Genomic DNA, 27,829 nt, shown 5'->3' with positions numbered 1-27,829 from the left:
TTTTAAAGACAGATTCCCTATATTCTATTAAAGGGGATTCCAAAAAGGTTAATGTTAAGAAGTACTGGTTTAAGACATTCAATTTTGAACATAAGCATCCAGGGGAAGTAAACTTTTGAAATTATATTTATTAATGTTTTATTATACATATTATATTCTCTTAGAATTAGGGTAGGGGGAAGCCCCACTCAAGTGAGGTAACAAACTTGCCATCTTTTACAAAACTTAATTAGAACTGACAAAGTTATGGTTAGTCCTTAATTCCTGAGAATTTGAACATTATTGAGTTTGTGAATTTACAACAAATGCTCACACTAATTTTAAACTACAGTATGTCCAAAAAAAAAAAAAATTTAACATTAATATGTTAAGCAAAGAAAACATCATCCAAATGCATATATTAACTTAGGTGTGAAACACTCAAGCCCTATTGCTCTGCACTTTAATAGCATTTAAATATGCTTAATCTTTTCAGAGATTTTATTTCAAATATGTGTAGTTTATCCAGATTACAGTGACATTATTTTGAGCTAATGGCAAAATAATAATCACTTTCTTCTCAACTGTAGGTATCCATGGTGTCAGCATATAAACTCTATAGAGTATTTGTAAGATCGATCATAACTGATATATGTGGGGATAATGAACAGAGACCTCAGATTCTCTTCCAATTACAATTTCTACCCCTATGAAAAATGGAGATTGTTTTAGGGAAGTCAGAGAGAAAAAAAAAAAAAGAAGAATATTGTTGCTATGAAATGGTGACAAATTTGATACAATCAAAAGATCATTAATATAAACATTTACAATAATGAAAATATAAATTACTAATTATGCAGCATGCTTTAGGGCCATTTCTACAGTTAGTATGAATTACAGATATTAAATGCCTTTAATCCACCCATCGTTCATATTCTGAAAGTCATGTTTACATAATAAACAAAAAACATTTCCTACCTATTTTGTTTCTTCTGACTTTGAACAGTGGAAGTGTTTATCTTGGGCTGGGAAAGTTACCCTGCCAGTAATCAATGCATACAGATAGGGCATTGTACACCTGTTCCAAAAGCTGGAAATCAAACATTAGAATTACTTGCAGGATATACCCAAAGAAATACTTAATAGGCAAGTGCAATGGAAAAATCAAGTGTTTACCAAATGATGTTATTATGTGTACAGTTTTAAACTTTGTTTTCGTTGTAAAAGTATCACTGTATTATATTCAAAGATTATATAGGCCATGATTAACCATTTAATTATCAACTGATGTAATCTTTACAAAAATAAAGCTTGTAGCCTGCCAGGAACTAAATTTACTCAAAATCTTACTGTACTTTTCAAATCAGTAAATGATTTATTAGAACTTTATTCTCACAGTGGTAATTTTTAAAAAGCCTGCACAGTGCTTAATCTGATGTCTTAGATTATACTTGGTTTAAAGAAAAAGTCTGCCCAAACCATCACCAAGACTTTAATTCAACCTAATGTAGAAGAAACCTGAGTTTGGATGTAGAAATAAAAATCCATACAACTTTCTCTGATAACACGTAGTGCCTTCAACCAAAAGTGAAGTTTCAAGCAGGACTCTATGGCTTTCTCTGAATTTTCTTTCATCTTGAGTATTAAGTAAATCTTGAATTTAAAGCAGTTGTTGGAGGTTACATGTTCCCAAAGCGATGTAAACTAGTTATAAAATGTCTTATCAAAGACCTGAACAGCTCTTGTGAGTCACATGAAATTAACAATGAACCAGTTTTATACTGTACATAAAAGGTACATAGCACACTTGTGCCTCACCTGTATCAAAGCCATCTTTCTGTATGTCTGTTATAACAATGTCGATATGTATGCCTCATAAATTTCAGACTTAATTCACTTTGTTTAAACATGTATTTGCTGGCTGTACAGAGGATATGCACTGAGTTTCCAATGACTGAAGCAAATATGGATCAAATATGCAAACACAAGTTTTAAACCCTCACGTAGATTGTTAGAGATCTGAGGCGACAGTTTAGGAATTTGGTTTGGCCCTTCTACAGCTTCACTTCAAACAACACTCCCCAGGCACATCTGCTAGCCTCAAGTCCAGGCAAAAACCCAACTGAAAATCTCATTCTCAACCTTTAGAAAGAAGATTGAGCCTTCGGAAGAAGAATGGACTCAGCAGCACCGCCTTAAAGAGTTGCAACATCTACCTGTTACCAGAGATGTGGCCCAGGAAACACTTCACCATTAGCTTGCTAACATCCATATCACTGGCAACAGTACTGACAAAATTCTGATGACTTCTGAGGGGCAACGCATACCATCGGTATCATTTGACAACAGGATCTGCAGACACAGTGCTGTCGGACAGGTCTCCATTGCTTGTTTTGGTCTCTTCTGGAAGCGTGGGTGAAAACAACAATGGACAGATGTATATTCATTTTTAAAAAAATGAATTAAGTAAAAATTGAGAAGAGCTACCTGCTAAATTTCAAATTAAGAAAATGTGCATCTACCAAATAGTTCTCTAATATTACAATGTATATGTAGTTTAGTTACCTTAATTTTTTAGAAATCTGAGCTAAATTTTGCAAAGGGAACGTTCTGACTGGTACTTAATAGGGGTGTAGACTTGTGAGAGTTCAGAACTGCATGTGGGCCACGTGGAGTTTCACCTGGCGCGTTTGAAGGCATACTGCCCCTCAGCCGGTTCCCCCAGCCAGGCCAAGAAATCACTATTATAGTGCACTGCTGTTATTGCCAGAGACATTACTGCAAATTCACATATAAGATTGTCCAGAATAAGTAGCTTTCCATCTGTGTTTGTAATTCATTTTTTAAAGCAGCTTTTTATTATGATTGTGATAAAATGAATTCCTCTTTTTTTGTGTATGAAATACCACATGCACACATTTCATTAACAGAGGAAAACTATCTCATGTACCCTGCAACTCTGACTACATATCTGAGCAACCTTTAGCCAAGACAGAGTTTTGCAACAGAAGAACCACCTCGGTGGTTGATGTGGGTGAGACGCATCAACCAGAATCATAGTGAGTTCCTTAAGAACAATCCAGAGCAAGGACTTCCACTGAGACCAAAAGGTTTGTTTGTTCTGCCTTAATGTTTTAGGCCTTAAAGTAAGTATAAGCTTGGCTGGAGACAAGATTCTCGCATGAAATGCCTGAGCAGAACCTAAGCAATAACTGAGTTTCTTCACAATTTAGATCAAATTCACTCAAAGTCTTTCAATTTACTTTAGCCTTGGAAAGGGACCCAAACAGAATATATACATATTTTCACGTAATAAATACTGAGTATCTTCCAGGTAACAGCGTGAAATCACTTTCAAGCACACAATTATTAGATTCCAAAAAATCTTCTGTATGCTAATTATTAACATATTTAATTTATGCAACATTATCAGGGAATAGGTTACTTGATATAAGTGGTCTACCCAAATTCAGTGTAAAATATGTATGTATTTTAAAATTTAACAAAGCAAGATTAATAAAAACATCTTATTTTATAAAATGTAAATGTTATGCCTTGATTTGTGAAATACAAGTAAGGATATAGGAAAAACATGAAAACTCAACTCAGCTGCTGTACCAAGCTTTAAGCTACCGAGCAGAGGAAAACCTAAATTACATCATTTCTATAACAGAAAAAAGGAAACCACCATTCTTCAGGGAAGAAATTGTTCCTAAATTTTAAACTGGGGAGAAATGTATCATGTGCAGCCTTAACTATGAAATAAGAAGCAATTTATATCATCCTACAAAGAATACAACAGACAAGACGATCTGGACAAAACGATCGGTTCTCGTGGCTGCACTGTCAACTCTGATTCTCCAAGGCCTGGTTGCGGAGGAGGGCGGGAGGCCGCTCACCATGATACGAAATGGGGTCCCTACCATCTGCCACCTCCTCAGCCATGTGCCCCATCTCACTCAGTCTGTGTCTAGTTAGCAGCTCTACTATATTCTAGTGTTCCTCCTAATTTGTTCCTTCTTGTCTGACACAAGTTGAAGGTGAAAGAAAAAACTAAACTTGTTGAATTTTATTTAAATTATGATGAAACTGAACAAAAAGTTACTCCAGAATGAAATGTAAAAACTATGTAAATTTCTATTCAGATTCACAAATGATGCATGTAGGCTGTACTTCAAAAAAAAAAAAAAAAAAAAAAAAAAAGGCATTTCTAGGTCTAAATTATTTTCCAAAAGGAAAAGGAAGCTGGAATTCTGACTAGATAAAATGGGACATTAGTGTCTATTAAAGAAAGATTTACTGGTCTTTCCAAATTTAAGCCACTCACTGACCTTTTTCTTTCTTTTCTTGGTTTTCTTCAGCTGCAGTCTTGTCTGCTCTGAAGAAAATTCTTGCACTGCTCAGTGAGAAATAGAGCAATTCAAATTCCTAAGTAAATAAAAACATGTAAAGGAAAAGCTGAAAACATTCCTAAAAAACTGTGGAAATCATAAATACAGAAACTGAATTTAGTAATCCATCCATTTTTAATATCTGGATCAAATGGCTTCCAAATGCCATTCCTTTTAAAATATACCTATTACCACTATTCATCCTGTTTAAATGGAGATTTCTATAGGATTTGTTTTCAGATATCAAGAATGGGTATCATAAATATCAAAGCAGATTTGACTACTACTCTCCTCTACCTGTAGATACACATCCAGTCGCTTCTGAGTGAGATTCATGGTTTGTAGCAGTTTTTCATCTTGACTAGTTGACTGCACATTCTGTTGCTTAGCAACTGCTCTTATCTCCTTCAGGTACTTCTCTCTAACAGACTGGAACCAATGAAGTGAGTCAAATTCCTGGTACTGATCCAAAAGCTTCAAAATGTAAGCCACACCTGCAGTCATTAGCAAAACCAAAGCCAAATTACAATGAGTACAGAAGTTGTATTCTACTCCTTTAAAAAAAAAAAAAAAAAGTGAAAGTATATAGAACTAAAAATAAGACAATCAAGAAAAAAAGAAACAACATGGGCATGAAAATCACTTACAGGTAACACGCTGAGGGTTGGGGAAAAACTTCCGCTGCTATTTGACAGCAACTGAGGAAGCTACAGGGGAACTCAACACAAAATGCTAAAAACTCTCAAAGCCACCACCCCAACAAAGTCTAAACATTACATCTAATGAAACTAAGTGATTAGCAATACCAGGTGGGTGTGAATGATAGTTACACTTGATGGAAGATAAGGATTATTAATCAGATGACCCAGTTAAAAAATAAAGAGTAAACACTGCTCACGAAAAACAAATCTACAAAGAGCACACAGATCTATTAAGCAAATGTTTCTTAAAATCCATGGTAATAATGAACATAAAATTAATGGAAAAACAATTGCATTAAGCTTACCCATGGCAAAGCCATCATCAGTAAAAGCAGCTCCAATTTTGTTTTTTTTATTCAATTTCTCCTTGCAGCTAATGGAATGCTCTACAAAGTTGAGGGTCTAAAAAGATATATTAGAGAAACAACTGGGCTAAAATATCTTCAGAATTTAGTTCATAAAGGAGACATTTCAAAAATTATAAATAGGAACCCTTCTAGATTCCTGTCCTTTTGATTTGAGACATCTTCCTCCTATAAATAGTCCCCTGGTGAGATCACAATCTGTACAAGTATCTTTTAACGGCTCTTCTTTCCAAATCCTCTAACTACAAGCCCTCCCTCGATCACCACTTACCCTAACCACAGTGCCTTGTATATGGTTCATTATAAAAATTATGAACATTTTGCAGATGAGAACACTGAAGCCTAGAGGCTGAGTAACTTGTCCAAAGTCACACTCTAAGTGAAAGCTGGAATCAGAAAAGTAGGCCTGCTTTATTTACTTCAAAGCATAAGTGCTCTTATGTGTGGTAGTCCTTGCTTCTGCCCAATTCATTCTAAAATACTATTTCTTATCAGATTCTGGGTTAAAGAATGAGTCATCTGGAGAAATGAATTCCCCCCAAAAAGGCTTTTCTAAAAATTCAGCTCTTACAAAATACCTTGTCATTTATTCAATAAAGATTTACTGAAACTTCTATCAGGTATTAAGTAACTATGATAAAAAAATGAATACCATCAAAAAGTCCACACTCTAGAGCAGCACTCTCAGCAATGACAGAAATATTGTATATCTGTACTATCCAATACAGTAAGCCACTAGCCACATATGGCCACTGAGAACTTGAAATGTGGCTCACAAAACTGAGGAACTAGATTTTTTATCATATAAAATTTTAATTAACTTAAATTTAAGCAGCCACTTGTGGCTATATACGGATAGCACAGTTGTAGAAGGGTAGAGACCTGTAAAAATAATTGTGATACATGTGAAAAGTACTATAACAGCCTATTTTGTTGGAAACAATATCAACTTTCACTTTTATGCGTGTAAAACTCACTTGGCAATCAATCACATATTTGTGAAATCTTTACAAATGGTTAAATCTTTTTTTGATATCTCATTTATGTTTGTCTTCTTTCTAGAATTCAATGATAAACTCAAGCACAAGCAGAGTGTCCTACACTTCGTGTCCTTCTTGTCCTAGAATTCTGACAGTTGCCCTGCACAACTCCACTCTTCCTTAAACTCCCGGACCGCTGTTCACCATGTCTGCAGTATGCTGTCCTTCAAGTTCAAGATACATGGTAAGAAGTCACCCTAAGTTAACTACACTGTTACAGAGTATAAGACAAATCTGCCTCCAGTTTGACACTGTCTTAAGATGAAAAGATAGTATTTATCAGATGAATATGGACACTTCTGCTACATCACAGTTATGACATATAATTATGATAGAGCATTAACAATAAACATATTAAAAAAAACAGTGTAAGAGAACATTTACGAAGAAAAGGTGTCTACAAACCATCTGCTGCTTTCAAAGGATAATAATAGTAATATTTAAGAGGATACGTGTTAACAAGTCAGACAGCAATATGAAAATTTATTACTCTCCAAGTTAGATGTAACCAAAAGGTTACATTTGTTTAGTGATATTTAGATTTTAGACTTACCCATTTACAATTTAAAAAAAAGTTTTATTATAGAAATCTTTTGGGGAAACGTAACTCCTATTGCTAGTATAAGCCTCTCTAATCTCTTAACTCCATTTTCTGCACTGCAACCACTGTTTGTATAATGTGATTTTGGATAACTTGAGCTACTTTTTGGTTGCAACTATATAGAATTAGAGCAGTGGACACTCTGTATACTATGAGGAAGCACTCAAAATTTAGTCTAGATGTTAGTATTTACTACTGAATACAGAAGTTGTCCTTAAACAGTAATACTTTCAAGAGATGTGTTAGAAATAACTTCATATTGTAACAGTTAAAGTTGGTCTACATTAATCACTTAAAATATTATGGTATAATTCAGCCCGAAGATTATATGATACATATATAATGATGTACACTCAATTTAAAGTTTATTTTGAGAGAGAGAGAGCACGAGTTGGGGAGGGGTAGAGAGGGAGGATCCCAAGCAGCCTCCATGCTATCAGCACAGAGCCTGACATGGGGCTTGAACTCACAAACCATGAGATCATGACCTAAACCGAAATCAAGAGTTGGACACTTAACCGACTGAGCCACCCAGGCGCCTGATGTACACTCACTTTAAATCACACTAGGATTTTTCTAGCAGTTACAAACAAATAAAAATCTATCTTAAGTCTCATTCTTAAGTCTATCTTAAGTCTCAATTTTACTAGTTAAGTAAAATTCCTAGGCCATATTCACGGAGATTACATTTAAGTTTTATCTACAACCAGAAAGTAATATAGTCTATGTGCATTTCCTGCTGTAAAGAAAATGGACATATTAACTTAAAAAAAAATCATTTTGGGTATAAAATACTCACCAGAGGGGGAACAATGATATAGAAATTTCGAAGATGTATATTCTTTGGCCTTCGAAATTCTGGAGCAAAAACATCTACAAGCATTTTGAAATACTCTGTGCCTTCGGCAGAATTTCGTGTGTGATCACTGAGGACTGAATCCAAATGCCTAAAATACAAAAAAATATTTATCTGGTTCCTTTCTTAAAAGAAGGTGTGGCTTTTTCTTTCTTTCTTTTTTTTTTTAATCTGAGAGCAAGCAGGGAAGGGACAGAGGGAAAGGGAAAGAGAGAATCCTAGGCAGGCTCTGCACTGCCAGCACAGACCCCGACGTGGGGCTCAAACCCTCGAACCAGGAGATCATGACCTGAGCCAAAACCAAGAGTAGGACGCTTAACCGGCTGAGCCATCCAGATGCCCCACGAAGGTCCGGCTTTTTAAATCCAACTCTCATCAGTTTCAATGAGAGTACTCAAAAGTATAAAACGTTAGAAGACGTTTCTAATTTCTAAGTCAATTTCCTTGGAGTTCAGAATAAACTTATTTTCTTATGGACAAAAGCTGATCCCAATTGTTTAATGAACTTATTCCCTAAAATAAAATATGCAGGGCATCTTCAAACTTAAAATAACAGTTTTATATTTCTTCTTCCCACAATAAGCCCTGGAGAATTCCATTTCATTGTAAAAAAACTCCTCTTTTTAACTCTCTTCACTAATGCTTCTTCTATACCTCCCTACCTCAACTGGAACCTGGCTCCTCCTCAAGAACTTAGCTTCCCACTCAACATTTGGAAACATTAGCTGCTTTTTCTCCTTCATCCCTCATTTACATCTACCACCACATTTTTTGTTAACTTTTTAAAATGTTTTATTTATTTTTGAGAGTGAGAGAGAGAGAGAGAGAGAGAGACAGACAGACAGACAGACAGACACACTGAGTGCAAGTGAGGAAGGGACAGACAGAGAGAAGGAGACACAGAATCCGAAGCAGGCTCCAGGCTCTGAGCTGTCAGCAGAGCCCGACATGGGACTTGAACCCAGGAACCGTGAGGTCATGACTTGAGCTGAAATCAGACGCTTAACTGACTGAGACACCCAGGCGCCCCACAACTACCATCACTTTCAAATTATTATTCCCCCACCACTAAAAGGTAGAAACCTCTCCTTTGAGACTTTCATGATCCCACTATATCCAACTACCCAGCTACTCCTTCCTGATATCAGGTATCTATTAACCTTTTAACCCATTGCCCTACCTTTATTATCTTAGGACTATGATACATGTTTTAGTTCTCCATCATCCTAGAAGACTCCGTTGCCCATTTAGATAACTGATTCATTATCACAATCCCACAACTCCTTGACTTCACCTGCCATGAACTTTCCTTCGATGTCAGTCATCCACTCCTCTGCATAAATCTGAACTTGCTATTAGCAGACAGCTTTACCCTAGAGATCTTAAAAGATAATATCCCACCTCTCTGACCTTAAACTGCTTCAAAAATATTTTTAAAAGATCATCAATATTTAAATGGATGATATCACTTAATAAGAGACAACAGTCTGATTTTCTTCTTTGACATACAAGCCAAAAATTAGTAATTTCAGGGCAAATGACTTTAAATATATTATTAACTGTACATGGCTCCTTTAATTTGGCAAAGAACTAAGCTATCCTATAATAGACTATTTCAAAGCAAATCTTGTGTTGGGGCCTTATTCTCATAAATATGCACACATTTTTTTTTCATTTAAAAAAAATTCAAGCCTGTTGAAAAGTTAAAACATAGTATAATGAACACCTATTTACTCTTCACCATGTAACATTTGCCACATTTGTTTTTTCTGGAAACATTTAAAGTTACAGATTTCTTGTCACTCGGCCCACAAGTGCTTTAATATGAATCTATTAAGAGCCAAGAAATTCTCCTACCAAGCCACAATATATCATTACACCCCAAAATAAAACACAGTATTATCTAATATACACATGTTCTAATTTCCCTAATTATCCCCCAAACGTCCTGTATAGCCCCCCTTTTCCCTTATCTAGGATACGATTAAGGAATACCCACTGCATTTGGTTGTCAGGTCTCTTTAGTTTCCTAATCTAGAATAGTCTCGTTGCCTTTTTTGTCCTTCATGCCATTTTTTAAGAGTCCAGGCCAGGTGTTTCACGGAATGCCTCAAACTTTGAATGTCTCAGATAATGTCTCAGAATCTCCCTTAAAATAAATCCAGAGTAAACCTTTCTGGCAAGAATACAACATAGGCACTTGCTGTTACATTGCATGAGAAGATCCCATAATGTCAGTGTGTCCTGTGAACTGGTGATGCTATGTTCGATCACTGAGTTAAGGTGGAATACATCAACCTCTCCCTCATAGAGATAGTTTTCCCCTTTGTAGTTATTGAGCAATTTGTGGGATAATCTTCTGATAGTAAATGAATACTCTGTTCTCCAAAACCATTTTTATTGATGATTTTTGTCTGATTTCAAGCATTTACTGTGGTGATTGCAAAACAGTGATTTCTCCCTACATTTTCTCATCTATATCTATCAGCTGGCATTCTTCTGTAAAAAGGAACCTTCCCTCTACTCCTCCAATCTTTCTTATCATCAGTAGGATTCATGGTTTCTTTTTTTACTTAATATATCTTAATATTCTTAATGTATCTTAATGTTCTTTTTTTACTTAACTGATTTCTACCATGATTCTTTTTGAGACTCAAATTGTGTCCACTTTGTCCAGGGGTGCCCCTTCATGTCTGAGTCAATAAACTGTTATAATTAGATAATAATTATTATATAACAAAGATTTTATTAATAAAATCTGTAGTTTTCTAAAGAATTTCTTAATAATTCTGCATGCCTCTCTCAAGTTTTAAATTATGTTCAAAAATCACCACTTACTGAAGTCTGTACATCTGCACTGTCCAATAACATACCCATCAGCTATCTTATTTGCCTAATTTAAATAAAATAAAAATTTAAATTCAGTTCCTCGGCCCATTAGCCCTATCAAGTGTTCAACAGCTTCATGTGGTAGTGGCTACTGTACTGGACAATGCTGGCCTAGATTACACGAAATAAAGGACAGGTGTTCTAGAATAGTGCTGGCAAACAAATATAAAAACAGTTAAAAGAGAGGTGAACTGAATTTTACCAATGAGATATTTGGCATTTTTTAAACTAAATCCTCAAAGTTACTTATATACTTTGTACTTCAGCACATTTCAATTTGGACTAGTCACATTTCATATGCTCAACAGCCACAAGTGGCTAGGGGCTACTATATTAGATAGCGTGTTCTAGAAGATAACTTTTTAGTGAAGTTGGAAAAATCTCAGAATACTGCAGTCTTAAAAAAATTGAATCTCATAAACTGAGACCATAACTTATATAATTAAAACACAAAAACATAAGTTTATATATTACCTTCTAATCTCCCCTTTAAAATGTTTTTATATAAACATATACTTTTTTAAATCTCCAAATTTAGATTATTCCAAAATTAGATTTTAACCTTGTTTTTTAATGTTTATCAATTTATTTGAGAAAGAGAGAGAGAGAATCCCAAGCAGGCTCTGCACTGCCAGTGCGGAGCCCAATCCGAGACTGAATCCCATGAACCATGAGATCATGACCTGAGCCGAGATCAAGAGTCGGACATTTTACCAACTAAGCCACCCAGGTGCCCCTACCTTGCTGCTCTCAACGTTTCTTCTGCAAGACCTTCTTCTTTTACTAGTTCTTCAAAGTTTACAATATCTTCAAGATCAGGTACAAATCTAAGAATTTGGAAAATAATTTTATTAAGTTAAATAGGAGTAATTGACAGAGATATGAAGGGCTACTGTAAGTCTCCAAATTTTTCAACTATATTATCTGGAAAGAATTTTGTATTTGTTATATTACTAATATAACCAATTTAGTTCTAAAACTGACCTTTAGATCTGAATAATCAAATTTAATCCTTAAAATCATGTAATCTTTAGAACCATTCACAAAGTGTACTGATAACTATATCTTCAAGAGAAAAAAATTTTCAAAGGTCTGCTATAATCTTAAAATTCAAGAAGAAAAAAATATAACCAGAACTAATGGTCTTCTTCCATATTTATCTCAAAATATATCAATAAGAAAAAAAAACTTCTCTACAATACCACCTACAATAAATTTAAATGACATAAAATTTTTAAATAGCATAAGACAAAAATGTTTTGCATTCATACCTAATGGCATTGCTGCTGCAATGAAGGCCACCAGATCTTATCATTCGTATATAGCCCATAGCATTACCTTAAAAATGACACACAGACACAAATCAGATATTTATTCAAGTAAATCTAAACTCTAACAATCAGGAATACAGTCACATATAGCAATTACAGGGTTTCTATTCCTAAGTACTAAAAGATTCTTCTCTCTTTTACTTTAATTCTTACTCCATAAAAGTGAAACTTACATATTTGTGCACTTAAAATATACCTACTTATACACAGCTATATTAAATATCTTAAAAATAAATGTGACTGGCATTTGATAAACTAAATTCACTAAATGCTGACTACATGTTTAAAAACAAACATTTTAAAGTTACTATCTCAATAATTTCTTCATTCTCACACTGAGTGCTTGCCAGACCAACCCCTCCCCACCAATACAGCTGGAAATGATACCAAGAGGTCTTTACTTGATGCCCCCAAATTACATCTCCAACCTGGACTACTCCTTCAGGCTTTTTTAGTCAATGCCTACACCTAAAAGACTAAGAATTTTTAATTTAATGTTTAAGTCAAACTCAAGATCTTCACCCTATTATATTTCCTATCTCAGAAACTGACATTTCCATCCTTCCAACTGCTCAGGCAAAATGTCCTGAAGTCATCCCTGACTCCTTTCTTTCTTCCATACTTCATATCTAATCAATGGGCAAATTATAATAGCCCCACCTTCAGAATGTAGCCACAATCCCACCATTTTTCACATTCACAGCTATGATCCTCTTCCAAACCACCACATCTCTTGCCTACACCTCTGCAATATGCAAAGACCTCCTGCTCCCCAATCTTCTACTTCCACCGTCAGCATCCTGTTCCCCGATCTTCCACCGTCAGCATCCTGCTCCCCGATCTTTTATCTACATAGCAGCAGTGCTGGTGGTTCTTTTCAAAGTAGGTGGGTACATATCCTTCCTTTTCTGGAAACCCTACAATGGCTTTCCATCTCAATAAAACCCAAATCTCTTATGTGGTCAACAAAGCCCTGTGTGATCGTGCCCTTGCTGCTGTTCTGATATCCTGCCCTACCACTCAGGACTCTACTAACTCCTCCATTCCAGCCCCTAGGTCCCCAAAATGCCAGACAGACCCAGGGCTTTGGCACTTCCAGTGGCCTCGCTCTGGTATGCTCCTTCCCTGAATACACACATGACTTATTCCCCAATGTCATTTAGGTCCCTGCTCCTTAGAGTTTTCCCTGAACATCACTGAATACCATTGGCCAGAACCATTACACCTTCTTAGCCAGCACTTAACAGTGACATATTCTGTGTCTTTGTGTCTCCCCCAACTGGCATGCAAGATCCATGGCACAGCTTCTGTTCTCACTGCTCCACCCCTACACATAGTAGGAATTCAATAATACAGTTGACCCTTGAACATGGAGCTAGGGGTGTCGGACCCCCCAAGACCCCCACAGTTGAAAATCTGTGTATAACTTTTAACTACTTACAGCCTACAGTTAATCAGAGGCCTTAACCAGTGACAAAGTCAATTAACACACTTTTTGTATGTTATGTGTATTGTATATTGCATTCTTACAATATAGTAAGCTAGAGAAAAGAAAATGTTATTAAGAAAAGATAAAAACAGAGAGGGAGGCAAACCATAAGAGACTCTTAAATACAGAGAACAAACTGAGGGTTGCTGGGAGGGCATGGGTTATATGTGTGATGGGCATTAAGGAGGGCAGTTTTGGGGATGAGCACTGGGTGTCATATGTAGGAGATGAATCACTGTGTTCCATTCCTGAAGCCAAGACTACACTGCATGTTAACTAACATAAATTTAAATTGAAAAAAAATCATAAGGAAGAGAAAACACAATTACAGTACTACAATAGTATGAAAACATATACATATAAGCAGACTTGCACAATTCAAACACGTATTGTTCAAGAATCATCTATGTATGGCTAAAGTGAACTGAAATGAGTTGGGAGAAAGGACAAAAAGGTAAAGTTATTATTTCACAATCATTACAATACATTCTTTATATACACTATCTCATCTGATGTTTTTAAAAACTCTCAAAATAGGTATCACTGAATCTATTTTTAGGGCTATCCCAAGATGAGAGATGATGTTAAAATGTTTCCCTAATATGTGTCTTACAAATATAAAATATCTAGTTTCACTGTTTTCCTACAATTAGCAGACCAATATCCAGCAGATCAAAATGTGCTACTGAGAGGCAAGTATAGAGCAACAGTTAACAGGAACTCTCTGAAGCCAGATTTCTTGGGTTCAATGGACTCTGCCACTTTTTAGCTAGTAAACTTTGTATCTCTGTCTCCTCATCTGTTAAATTAAGTTCTACAGGGTAAAGATTTTGTTTAGTGCCCTATATATCATCAGCACCTAGAAACATTTGTTGCCCTCAGTAAATACCTGCAGAATTAATAAACAGCAATATTATAACATTGTGAGTTTTATAGGTGTTAGAACACACAAAGCACTCAGCAAAGCCTTGGCACACAGATGTTCAATAAATGTTAGTGGTGGTACTGATTATTTCAGCAGGCAAGTAATTAGACAAAAGGACTTTTCCTTTTGCTTCCAACTCTGAGATTTCTTACTCCTTTTCCCAATATATTTAACAGACTCAAAAACACATTACTATGTTTATATGGAGATAAAGAATTTGTATTTTCTAAGAAGAGAGTAAAGAATAAAATTCTGGAACAAAGTGAAAAGGATAATATTCATCAAATGCTGAATGCCTCCTGGCGGCAAGTGAGGTGACATGACTTTATGTGTTAGGGGGAGAATGTGTATGGGGGAAGATGACTAGCACAGTCCTCTTCAATAATTTAAGGACTATTTCATAGGACAAAATTATACTTTAAAAAATATTAAAACATTAAATAAATAGTAGTGCAAGCAGTATTCACATGTGGGGAAGAAGAACTCTGATACATAATCAGAGTATGAATAAATGAAGTTGCGAATAAATGAAGTTTTAGGCAGTGCTGCTTTAGAAAAACAGATCTAAGTCTGAGGTCCCTGGACTCTGACCTTAAGCACCTTAACTCTGGTATAACAACATGTGGAACTGTATGTGTAGTATATGGGCACTATTCTGGGGAAAACCAATTCAGAGTTTTCATTAGATTCTCAAAAAGGGCTAAGATCTACTGCTCCAGAAGCTTACGGTCTAATGACATCAAATGTCTCTATGAGGAAACTACTTGTGGAACAAATCTCCTTATTAAATTGCTTAAAATAAGAAAAAAAATGACAAATGTAAAATTCTAAGTTCTTATAGAAATGTCTAATATGCAGGGGCGCCTGGGTGGCTCGGTCAGTTAAGCATCCGACTTCGGCTAAGGTCATGACCTTGAGGTCCGTGAGTTCAAACCCCACATCGGGCTCTGCGCTGACAGCTCAGGGCCTGGAGCCTGTTTCAGATTCTGTGTCTCCCTCTCTCTCTCTCTCTCCCCTCCCCTGCTCGTGTTCTCTCTCAAAAAAAAATAAACATAATTAATTTATAAAACTTAAGCTAGCGTTCAGTGACTTTACTCCAGAACTAAATCCTTATAACACCTTTCCCACTAGTAAATTTAAAGCCCCTTGAGAACAAAGGCTATTTGTATTCTCAGCATCTAGAAGAGTATTTGGTATAACAGATTCTTAGTAAATGTTTCATAAATGAATGAACGAATCTCAGGAAGCATAAGTTTACCAAAGTGTAGTCAATAAGAATTTACTGTTTAGTGTCTACAATTGTGAAGAATACAGAATACCTCTGGACTTCAGCCAAAAAACCAGTTTAAGTCCTAGCAATACTATTTATTTGTCTGAGTTCTTTTTTCATCTTTAAAATGATGATTACCTGCCTCCTGCACAGGCATTCTGTGGAAAGCTTAAATAAGCATACAGTTTTGTTAATCTACAATTATTTTTAAATGTAGGTCTTGCTTTTAAATATAATGTAACACGTTTTGGGAAACTAGTTCTACCTATAAGGCAGGACAACTCAAGAAATTATATACAAATGTGAAATGATATAACAGAAAATTGTAACATTTAATATTTCAACCTTAACCAAACTTATTTGTAAGTAATGTAACTTATTTACTTATGTTACTAGTTAACTTTTCACATAAATTATTTTATGCCTCTGCATTGAGGCTATAACTTCAGGGAGCCCATTTTAAAAGCCCAGAACAGTGCCATGAACAGAGTAAGTACCTAATAAATAGTTACAATCTGACTAATATGAGCATATTTGAGACGAGGTAAATGTATTTTTAATTGAATTGAAGAGGTTTTATTGAATTTCTTTTAGTCCACAGTCCCACAGTCTATCAATTATTTCTGCACCAACAGTGTAATCATACTTGAAAATCTTTTGGTAAGAAAATGACTCAGTGGAATAAAGTTGATCTCAGGCACTCACATATTAAATTGTTTATTTATATGAGATATTCAAGGAGATAGCTATTTGGAATTTGTACTTTATTTCCCAACTCTTTTATAATAACTTACCAATCTGGCTGATGAGTTGCCTGAACTGATCAAGGTAGCTTTGTCCCTCTGGGGTAATTCCAAGTTTTCTGATGCCTCGATTAAATTTTTCTGCTCTTTCAAAAGGATACTAAAGAGATAATTTAAAGACTACCTTTATTAACAAAACCCCTAAAGCATAAAATGCCTACAAAATCAACCACGCTAATACCATTTTCCTTTCTAATTTTGTATTTCCACTGTGCTTAAAAAAAAAAATCACTTAAATCTAATGACAAAATTTATAGCACAAAAGCTACCAATGTTTAAGGTCAATACAAATTAAATTTCTTTTTGTCACTAGCTAAGGAAAATAATTATTAAAGCCACCAAACTTCAGTTTTCCATCACCATTATTAGTCTCCCAACATCCAACTACTCTATCAATAGATAAAAGGAACCAATTCCTCCTAGAAACACTTCTTCAGTGTCGTGCAGCCAAGTTCCTGTGGCAAAATAGGTATTGCATATATAAACACACTCCTTCCCAAAAACATACATCAGCTGAGCCAAAATTTCTAATTGCCATCACTAATAAAAAATGATTTTTCAAGTCTTAGCTAATTAAAAGAGAAAATTACTCATTTTATATTAACAAATGGAAATAATTCTCATAAACAATAGAATGATCACTTCTCTGAATACTAGTAATTCGTTCCAGTAAAAAGGAGTTAATATAATTCTCTACTTATAACTGTAATCTATAATTTTATTCAGTTATTTTACTAGGAAATAGTATTTTACTGCTCTGACATTGATGAAAACTACCACCTAGAATACTAGACGGTTGAAATTAGGTGATGCTAAAGAGCAATTAAAATAGTTCTATATGTGGCAAATCAAATATAAAACCCATCTAAAATATAAAACCCATATAAAAACCATGCTAGCCACATGGCTACAAGCCTCCAAAATAGTACCACTTACATTTCTCTTCATTACTGGAAAACTCAGTGCAGGGGTGAAGGGAAAACAGTATTCTTATAATACAGGGAATAACAGTTGGTGTGGTATTTTTAGAACTTGTGGCAACATATATCAGAACTTTAAATATTCATATTCTGTGCCCTAGAAATTTCTCTTCAAGCAATTCATCTTTCAGAAATAATGTCCCAATACACAGAAATAAATGTGTAAGGATGTTCCCTGTAGCACTGTACATAACACTAAAAAAATCAGAAAAATCTAAATATCTGTCAGTAGGAGAAGGTTAAATAAGTTATGGTATATACATCTTTACTGTCAACTGTTAAAAAGAATGAGGTAGATCTATTATATGTACAGACTTGTGATAAGCATACTGTAAAATAATCTCTGTAGTATTACTCCCTTTTTGTTAGGGGAAAAAAAAGCAATACGTGTATATGCAAACAAATATGTTTATCACACAGACATCTAAAAGCATCATATCACAACGTTAACAGCAACTGCCTCCAGAGAATGAAACTGGGAGGAAAGACAAATGAGTGAGGTCATTTAGTTTATGCACTCTATATTGTTTAAATATTTCAAAATAAGCATGTTTCTCTTCTGCATTATTTTAAAATAAAGAAAGAAAAGTAACACCTGGCCACATGGATCCTTACACTTTAGCCTACGAGTAAGAAACTGTAAGGGAAAATACAAGAAACGTGGAGGCCAGATCTAGAAGACACTATTGTGAAAAATAACAAAAAAACTAAAATCCCATTACAGAGCTTCATAATGAACTTCAGCATAAACATCTCCTATACACTCAACAGCCAAATCAAACTACCTTGAAAAGAATATAAAAATAAAAAATACCTTATGATCATTTTGGTCCTTGACTTCCCTGAAAAACCGAATATCTTTTATCAATCTGGATTTGATATGTTCATCATACATAAACTGGCTGAATATGTAGAACTTCTTTTTCAAAAACTGGTAGGTGAAATTAACCTATAAAATTAAAATACAAAAAATTGGGAGAAGTTAATATAAAAATTCATGTCAAATCAATGTGACTGAATATCAACTATAAGCTCTAAGTGAGATTTCATAAAGTCTAATATTTACAAAGCCTAATTCACACTGAAAATATTTAAATAATGAAGCTTTTTTATTGCCCAAGTTTACAGAACTTTCTATAAGCTCCCCTTAAATATTTTAACTACCTATAAAAGGGGGAAAAAAAAGAAATACAAGGAAAATAACCTCATAACAGAACTAAGAGTTACAGTGAGAATAAAAAATACAAATTCAACACTCTAGCTTTTATGGCATAAACCACAATCAGAAGTTCCTGTTCCTTACTTATTACTAATCTACATGCCTAGAATGATACTAAAGTAAGAAACACAGCGCTCTTTGAACTTTCCTGAAGGAAGACATTCAATGATGTACCCAGGAATATTTTGAGCACCTCCTTTGCACAAGGCAGTGTGTATCTGCTCTCACGCTAGACATGGTGCTTGTTATCATGAAGTCTATATTCTAGCAGGAGTAACAGACATTTAAACAAGTATATGTGAAATAAATTATTAAATCTCATCTGCAATAATTCACACAATGAGAAGTGCCAGTGCTTTGAGAATAATAATAAAAGGCCCTGATCAAGACTCAGAAAACCCCGAAAAAGTTGGATTTGAGCTGAGATTAAGGCCAAAATAACATGACATTATTTCTGACCTAAGCTGGAAGACTTGTACTAATTTCCATCTCCTCCACCCTCAAAAACTTCATTTTTTGACAGTCATCATTTATCCAGTGTTAGAAATGGGTGCTTCGTCATAATTTTTCCTGTGGCTTAAACACTGTTTTCTTCTTGATCTTACTAGTAGTTGTCCTGGTAGAAATAGTCCCTTCTTTATCCTTCCCACTCTTTTTTTTTTTTTTTAATATTTACTTATTTTTGAGAGAGACACACACACACACACACACACACACACACACACACAGAGCCCGAGTGGAGGAGGGGCAGAGAGGAAGACACAGAATCTCTGAGCTGTCAGCACCGAGCCCGATGTAGGGCTCAAACCCACAAACCATGAGATCATGACCTGAACCAAAGTCATATGCTTAAACTGACTGAACTATCCAGGCACCCCTAACCTTCCCACTCTTAATAATGGGTAACTGCCAGTCTCTGATCTTATTTCTCTCTCTCTCTTTTTTTTAAGTATCCTGGGGGGATCATCCAGGCTTTTTTTTTTTTTAATGTTTATGTATTTTTGAGAGAGACAGAGCACGAGTTGGGGAGGGGCAGAGAGAGAGGGAGACCCAGAATCCGGAGCAGGCTCCAGGCTTTGAGCTGTCAGCACCGACCCTGACACGGGGCTCGAACCCACGAATCATGAGATCATGCATGACCTGAGCCAAAGTCAGACACTTAACTGACTGAGCCACCCAGGCACCCCTCATCTTAGTTCTTCTATATTCACTTTGTCATCATCAAACATCAGGAATGTACATTCATTAGTGTGATCAACTGATTCATGACTATATCCCCTGCTAGAGTGTAATCACCATGAGAGCAGAAACTGTTTTTCTCACCAAAGCACCTAGCACAGTGTCTCAGACATGTAAAATACACACATAATTATATCTGTTACATGAATGAGATTTCTGACAGATTCGAGGTCAAAAAAGAGTTTTATCCTTAAAAGTTCAGACATGATCTCCACACGAATGACTCCTTAAATTAGAAACTCTATGTCATTTCTATATTGGTAACTGCTAAAACAGAACTCCAACCACATCTCCTATCAGCTCAATCACTTTAATGGCTCCGCACCAAATATTAAAATGGTCCTTATGTAATTTCCAGTTATGTAACTCCTCCCTATTTCTTTACTTTCAAACATGCTTAATAAGATTTTACTATTTAAGCATTCATATTTTTCTTTCCTCAAGGACAAATTAAGTGTACCCTGAAAACCAGGTAAAGTCAAAAACGGCTCTTCTCCACAGAAGAAAAAATAGGATACAAATTCAAGTGATTCCCTCAAATGATAGTATGCCCATTTCTAAGATTCAAAATATTTTGAGTAAATTTCTACTTTTATGGATATTAAATAATTAGTAAGCTCTCCCCCCCAAAAAAGCATGACTAATGTTAAATAAACTGCTATCAATTGCTCGCGTGCAAAAGCAACAAATGATATCAGACAATCCACACAGATACATACATCTATGCCAGTGTCCCCAAATCTCTGATAGCACTTAATAATGATGTCCCTGAGATGGTAAGACATTTGAAAATGCCTTTTGTATCACAGAGCTTCCATGACAACCAACACAACTGTAGTGCCATTTTTTTTGAGATTTATTTTTAAGTAATCTCTACACCCAACATGGGGCTCAAACTCAGAACCCCAAGATCAAGAGTCACATGCTCTACCAACTAAGCCGGCCAGGCAGCCCCTCCCCAGACACTATAATTATACCAACCAGAAGAATGGAAATTCAGGTATATGATAAACAAGCAGTAGTGTATATTTACCAGAATGTTCTATGAGAAAACTATTTTCCAAACTACCATATTAAACAGGAGTCTATTACCCACCCAATCCCCAAAAAAGACTCTTACTGTTGTATTCATGATTCCTGTGCCATGTGTTCGAATTGAATTAGCAATATGCCGAATATTAATAGTGTTCAAATGTTTGTTATTGCTTGTTCGTTCAATAAAAATCTGCAATGAAACAAATTTACACTAGATAACAACACAATCCATAGCAAATGCTGGTCAGTTACACAAAGAAAATTTTAGAATCTATTTCATTAAAAGATAATTTCATTGGAAAGTCATTCAATAATATAATCAAAGAAATAAAAAGATCTCTAAACAATTATTTTCTGCTTTATTTCATTAGTTTTCACTAATGAGAATCAATTTTTGCCCCTCAGCCTTCCTACTATACATTCACCCACATCAAAAAAAAATTCTAAAACCCACTCACCTGATTGTTGAGATTATAGAGGTATCGAGACACAAATATGTGAATATTTCTCATAATTTCCAAAACATCCAGGCCCTAAAACAACCCACACAGTTCTATTATTATTATAGTCAGACTTGTATCAATATAGTGACTTACTACCAATATTTAAAATGACTTTAAAAAAACAACTATATAAAGAGTACAACCAAAGGTTAAGCAGCCTTCTAACTGCTACAATCAGGACTGTCTCCCTAGGAAACCTGGATGCTTGTTATCTTACCCCTTTTGTAAGGACAGGAACAGTTGTATTTAAAATTTCAGACATCCATGACTCAATCATTTCCCCACCATTCTTGAGACTACTGGTCTTCCCAAAAATCTTCTGTATATATTTTACTAAATAAACTAATGGCCAGATTCTAAAAGGTAGTCAGGATATGTGGTGATATTTATAAAATACATACTATTTTTCAGGCACTGTGCAAGCAAGGTTCTTTTTATGTAATTCTCAAAAAATGAGGTATTAGTCTTCTAAATTCCACAGCTGAAGAAAATGAAGCTAAGGGAGTTCTCCAAGGTCACACAGCTAGGAAGAGGCAGAACCCAGGGATTTTTAGAAAGTCTAATTCCAAATCCTTAGGCTTCTTTTAATTACCCTAGACTACCTTTAACATACAAGTTACCTATTAAGAATCCATAACTCTTCAGTTACTACTCTAACACCTAATGGCATCAGATGCATTGTCCCACAGCTTTTCTAACTGGGGCCAAAGCAGCATCACAATACCCCTTTAAGTTTTCGTTATAGTTTTTCTCATGTTTCAATCTAAAAATTGTTAACTCACTTTTTCTTCCCCTTGGTTATAAGTACATGAGCAGAAACTGTTCCTATTTATTTTTGTATCCCAAAACACAGTTTGGTGCCTAGCATCTTTTCAGTAATACTAAATGCATAAATGAATGAAAGGAAATACAAACTGATCCCAGAAATGGTACCTACACACAGTAGGCTGGAGGAAAAATTATCCTCAAATTTCAGAACTGAGTAAATGTTTTTTGATAAATACTATTTTTGGATTTTCTTAGGAAAAATACATGCAAATTAACTGAAAACATAACTTTTGCACTCATGAGATACTGTCATATTGTAAATTAGCTTACTGAATTAGCAAAAGTAAATGCTTCTGTGCACTCATTTTAAGAAGATATTTATAGTCATATACATTTGACCATTTCTTAAGATGTTAAAATTTATACGTTATATCTAGGTTTAAAATCCGTAACTGCGATCTTGACTAAACTTTTTACAACTGGGCAGAAGTCACCACCTCACTATCCCACAGTTTCTGAAACAGTGTATCTAAATCTATGTACATTTCAGATGTTCAACAAAAGCTGGAGTGTAAACAGAAAGCCTGTGGTAAATTATTCCTAAAGCAAATCAGCACCATTATTCTTGTCAAGTATGTAGTTTTATACAGCAAATATTTTCTTCAATTATAAACATGTGCTAAATTAAGAAGAAAAAAAGAGACTTTTTAGAGAAACACTGCTATGCTACAAACACACTATGCTAGAAACATTTCATACTATACCTGTTCCAAAGTCTGACTAGGAAGATGAGCCTCCGTCATAACCAATCCATAACGCTGGGTAGCTAAATTTCTCATTTCACTGTACGTGGCCCAGTCATGAAGAGCTACTGTTGTGAGATTATAGAAGGTCTTGTCTAGGTAGTGAGTTACATAAGCTACCAAAAATAAATAAATAAATCAGTAAATATATAAACAAATTTTTGATTCATGAAAAAATAGAATAGGAAGAAAGATGAAGCTTTTGGAAACGACTTGTCTTTGAACATCAGACTTCTTCCTTTAAAATAAGGTACTAGGAAAATAAAAAAGAAGAAACAAAAAAGAATTAAAGAATAAATGAATAACACAAAAATACCCTCAAAGTTTTTTTGTTGCTCGTTAACACTTAAGGGCAAACTGATATAGTATATGAGTTTAAGAAGGAAAGCAAAACACTCACCTCGAATGTCAATGAAACGATTGAAAAATCGAATTGGATTCAAAGAGAAAAAAAGGGCCAGGTCTTTCATGCCAACTTTGAAAGGGTTTCGGTCATCCAGCTTTAAATGAGTGTGCACAGAAAGCCGCAGATCCTTCTCTATTTCCTTGCATAACTTGTCCAGTAAATGCTATTCACAAAGGAATTGATACCTTAATTTTTCAAAATGATATTCCTATTGCCTTGCTCCTCTAAGGCATCTATGCATTGACCACTAGAGTTTTATAATGAGTTCAATGATGAAAGGATTTGTCAAACTGGTTTAAGAGTCTAAATAAGCTATGGTAAAATATTATTTTTATCAGGAAAATGAAAGTTACTTTGTTTTCCATTTTATTTTTATACTTTTTTAAAAAGATTTTTATTTTTTTTTTAATTTTTTTTTTTCAACGTTTTTTATTTATTTTTGGGACAGAGAGAGACAGAGCATGAACGGGGGAGGGGCAGAGAGAGAGGGAGACACAGAATCGGAAACAGGCTCCAGGCTCTGAGCCATCAGCCCAGAGCCTGACGCGGGGCTCGAACTCACGGACCGCGAGATCGTGACCTGGCTGAAGTCGGACGCTTAACCGACTGCGCCACCCAGGCGCCCCTAAAAAGATTTTTAAATAGGGGTGCATGGGTGGCTCAGTTGGTTAGGAGCCCGACTTCGGCTCAGGTCATGATCTCATGGTTCGTGGGTTCGAGCCCCACACTGGGCTCTGTGCTGACAGCTCAGAGCCTGGAGACTGCTTCGTATTCTGTGTCTCCTTCTCTCTCTGCCCCTCCCGTCCGTACTCTTTCTCTCTTTCAAAACTAAATAAACATTTAAAAAAATTTTTTTTAAATACTCTACACCAAATGTGAGACTCGAACCCACAACCCCGATATCAAGAGTTGCATGTTCCACCAACTGAGTCAGCCAGGTGCCCCTGCTCTCCATTTTAAACCAACAATTTTTTTGACCACGAAGCAGTTAGATAAATCCGAAGTTTTTTATTTTCGTTAATACTTTAAAATTCTTAAAAAGAATTTCAAAAAGCTAATGTCTCATGGCTTCATTATAAAAAATGGGAAAATACAATATAAAGTATAACATTTAGGGGTGCCTAATATTAAAAAATATTAAAATATTAAAAAATACTTAAAAAACTGAAGTATAAACACTTATGGAAACCAGTAACGAAGGAAATGTCCTGAGAACAAGCAACGGAAGAAATTTTTAAAAAGCTTCCTTATGATAATCATTAAAAAGAAAAAAAAAAATCACAAAATTCATTGCTCTAAAGGTAATGAAATCAATCATCTTTTCTGGTCTACCATGAAGTTCTAAATACTGGCCAGACATGTATCTTATTTTTAAATAAGAGTAGTTAATATAAGAAATTATATAAAATTTTTCATAATTTTATCAAACCTGCATATGGTTTACATTGTGAACTTTACTCATTTTTCTCTCTCCCTCCATGTAATACTGCTAGATGAAAATTTAAAATGTTAGTGTTTATAATATGGATTCCAGTAAAACAAGAAGGGATATACTACACTGCATATCTGAATTATTTCTGTTACACAAATACATCTTTAAATACAGAATATTTGGTCATAGCTCTCCAAATAACTCAGTAAAATATCACTAGTTAAGCTGCCAGAAGTGCGCTACCATTAGCAGCATTCAATATTCAAACCCACTTTGTATCTGCATTCTTCTAATAAACAGAACTTTACACTCAAAATCTGCTATTCACTAAAGTCAAGTATTTTTCCCAAATCCCTAGTCTGAATTTCTATATAAAACTTAGGGATTAAAGACCAATTTAGCATAACAGTGATACTGAAAAGTTCCTTCATTCTAGACAATGATTCATAAATAATAATTTATATTACTACTTACACATAACATGAATATATAATATAAATGAAAGCCTGCTTCAATCCAGAAAGTTTTTCCAAACACTGAAAAACTTAAAAACATGTATTTGGAATGCAATCTCAAATATGACGTTACCTCATTTAAGATTTCCATAATTTCTTTGTCATAGCAATCCAGAAGTATTTCGTGGGACTCTAAATGTCTTGCATGCATCATAGCAGGTACACAGTCACGTAAAGCACTGAACATGTACTAAGAAGAAAATCAGAATGTTCACGAATGTAGAAAAACCAGAGCTCTAATTAAAAAATAGCACAAAGGAAAAAATATATATATCACAAAAGTTAATTATCTATCTTTGAAGACAAAACCTCAGCTGAAGGTTAATTTTTTTCACACATGCCTGTCTTACTTTCCTAAATAAGAAGAGCCAGATTTTATTCTCTAAAGCATATATATTAAATCAACAAAAAATTCACATTCACTTATCCTTTCTTGCCTTGAACATTCAAATATTTATTTCCAAAAGAAATAGAAAGATCTGAGTAACATATTCCTTGCTGACAAGTAAATGTCAGCCTATTGTGACATCAACTAATATCAAAGTGAAATGAGAATGATTAGGAATATGAGTAAAAGAGTTAAATATATTGATATTCATTAGCATTTATATCAAATTTAACTACAGACCGTATAAATGCTCATTAAATATGGATAGTATTGTAAAAACATTAGCAATTATATTATTCTTCACTTACGTGTAATCTGGCTGCATCAACGGCATTTTCATATACATCATCTAGATAAATTGGAAAGACAGCTCGATGCCAGTATAAAAAACAACAGTCACATTGTGTTTGGACTCTACAATGTAAAGTAGTAATTAGTGGTAGCAAAATCAAAGCACTCCCCCACCAAAATAATGAAAGGAACAACATTACACATCACAATGGTAAGAGCTCAGTTTTACCCATTTTTGTATCCCCTACATCACTTAACCCAAAATTAGTAGAGAAAAGCCACAAAATACTTTCTAAATTGAACATGGGTAACAAAACTCCCCTATATCAGACACTGTCAGAATTCTGCACGCAGGCTAAAGCATACTTGAAAAACGACACACATAACTCTTAAGATAGAGTTTAATTTTTCAATACTACTTGATAGGACTGAACTTACAATACTTGCATCAGATATGTACCATTTTACCTGTCTCAAAGTTGAAAAGCAGAACCTTTTAAAAAATTGTGACCAAAAAAACAGTTACACTTAACCTGCCTATAATCCTTGCCAAGTGACTATTTCACACCATTTTGGGGCAACAAAATGTTACACTAAATATCTTATAATGAAGAAGGAGAAGATAGAAAGTTAAATGCTAGTACCTACACTTAAAGTCTCAGCTTCTTAGAACAACATAATATTGTTATAAATATGAGCTTTAAATGAAAAACTGTGCTATAACCTTAATTCACCTGGGAATCAAAATTCAGAAGACCCATTTTCCCTTCAAGAAACATATTGCTTCCTCAATAAAAAGAAAACAATAGTCACAAATGGCTACAAAAATAAGCCCAAAACTAAGTCATTTTAGTGAATTAATTCCAATTCATGTCAAAATAAAACTACAGAAAACTATGTGACATGAATCTCTAAGAGATGAAACTTTGTTATGAAGCAGCAATTTTAAAAGTCCACTAGGAGACTCATCACAGCAATCACAATATGCATCGGGGTCTAGCAGGTGCTCCATGGGTGATACCGTGTTTTCTCTGGGAGTTCTTCCAGAAGCTATTTCCTTACTACAGAAGCAAAGTTAAAGAAATACGATCCCCGGTCACAGACTCACTTTGGTCATGCTAAAGGAGTGACAAGAGGAACTAATGGTCTACCTGGGTTATATTTCCTCTCTTGCTATGCTAAAAAGAAAACTGATGTTTCTATCAGCCTTATCTTTGGAGTATAGTTACATATCCCTACTTACCTTTCTCTAAGTTCACTGATAAGATCCAGCTTTTTCATGACTACTTGCAGTGGAAAGAGTTCTTCATCTTTAAATGTTTTCTATCAGGGAGGGGAAAGAATGACAGAGAAGTTGCAGTCAAAGTAAGAACAGGTTTCTTGGGTCAGTAAGAAGGAAAATGTGAAATCTCCAATTTCAGTTTCCTTCCATAACAGCAATAATTTACCATTTGTGTGCCAACACTTAGTGCTAAGGAAACAATAAGTCGTCGTTGCTTTGTGCTTGGTCCATTTAGAGTGTTTTCAGCCAAAACTAGAGCAGAGAGTACATCAAGACGCTGTTCGCTATATTTTTTGTCAGAAATTACTCTTTTCTAAAAGACAAAAGA

General features: G+C 34.9%; 1 protein-coding gene across 2 annotated transcripts in view; it reads right to left on the bottom strand.

Annotated features, from left to right (window-relative positions):
* Positions 1-724: 724 nt before the first annotated feature.
* WASHC4 (WASH complex subunit 4) overlaps positions 725-27,829 on the bottom strand; it is a 59,436-nt gene continuing 32,331 nt past the window's right edge. The window contains exons 17-34 of one of the 2 annotated variants that reach the window (XM_049626215.1): positions 27,668-27,814; positions 27,463-27,542; positions 26,237-26,342; positions 25,614-25,730; positions 23,588-23,756; positions 23,149-23,303; positions 21,572-21,646; positions 21,199-21,303; positions 18,435-18,569; positions 16,632-16,740; positions 12,094-12,160; positions 11,563-11,649; positions 7,877-8,024; positions 5,377-5,473; positions 4,668-4,864; positions 4,311-4,407; positions 2,307-2,382; positions 725-1,069 (exon numbers count right to left, since the gene is read on the bottom strand). In XM_049626215.1, coding sequence (XP_049482172.1) covers positions 2,315-2,382; positions 4,311-4,407; positions 4,668-4,864; positions 5,377-5,473; positions 7,877-8,024; positions 11,563-11,649; positions 12,094-12,160; positions 16,632-16,740; positions 18,435-18,569; positions 21,199-21,303; positions 21,572-21,646; positions 23,149-23,303; positions 23,588-23,756; positions 25,614-25,730; positions 26,237-26,342; positions 27,463-27,542; positions 27,668-27,814 — 1,959 coding nt within the window. In that variant the 3' untranslated portion in view covers positions 725-1,069; positions 2,307-2,314. Of the gene's footprint in view, positions 2,383-4,310; positions 4,408-4,667; positions 4,865-5,376; positions 5,474-7,876; positions 8,025-11,562; positions 11,650-12,093; positions 12,161-16,631; positions 16,741-18,434; positions 18,570-21,198; positions 21,304-21,571; positions 21,647-23,148; positions 23,304-23,587; positions 23,757-25,613; positions 25,731-26,236; positions 26,343-27,462; positions 27,543-27,667; positions 27,815-27,829 lie in introns of both variants that reach the window. The other variant, XM_049626214.1, reaches the window with a different exon arrangement.

Source organism: Panthera uncia, chromosome B4 (genome assembly GCF_023721935.1).
Source record: "Panthera uncia isolate 11264 chromosome B4, Puncia_PCG_1.0, whole genome shotgun sequence".
NCBI classification, from domain to species: domain Eukaryota; kingdom Metazoa; phylum Chordata; class Mammalia; order Carnivora; family Felidae; genus Panthera; species Panthera uncia.
The sequence above is the reverse complement of the archived record's forward strand: the minus strand, read 5'-3'. Positions and strand labels throughout refer to the sequence as shown.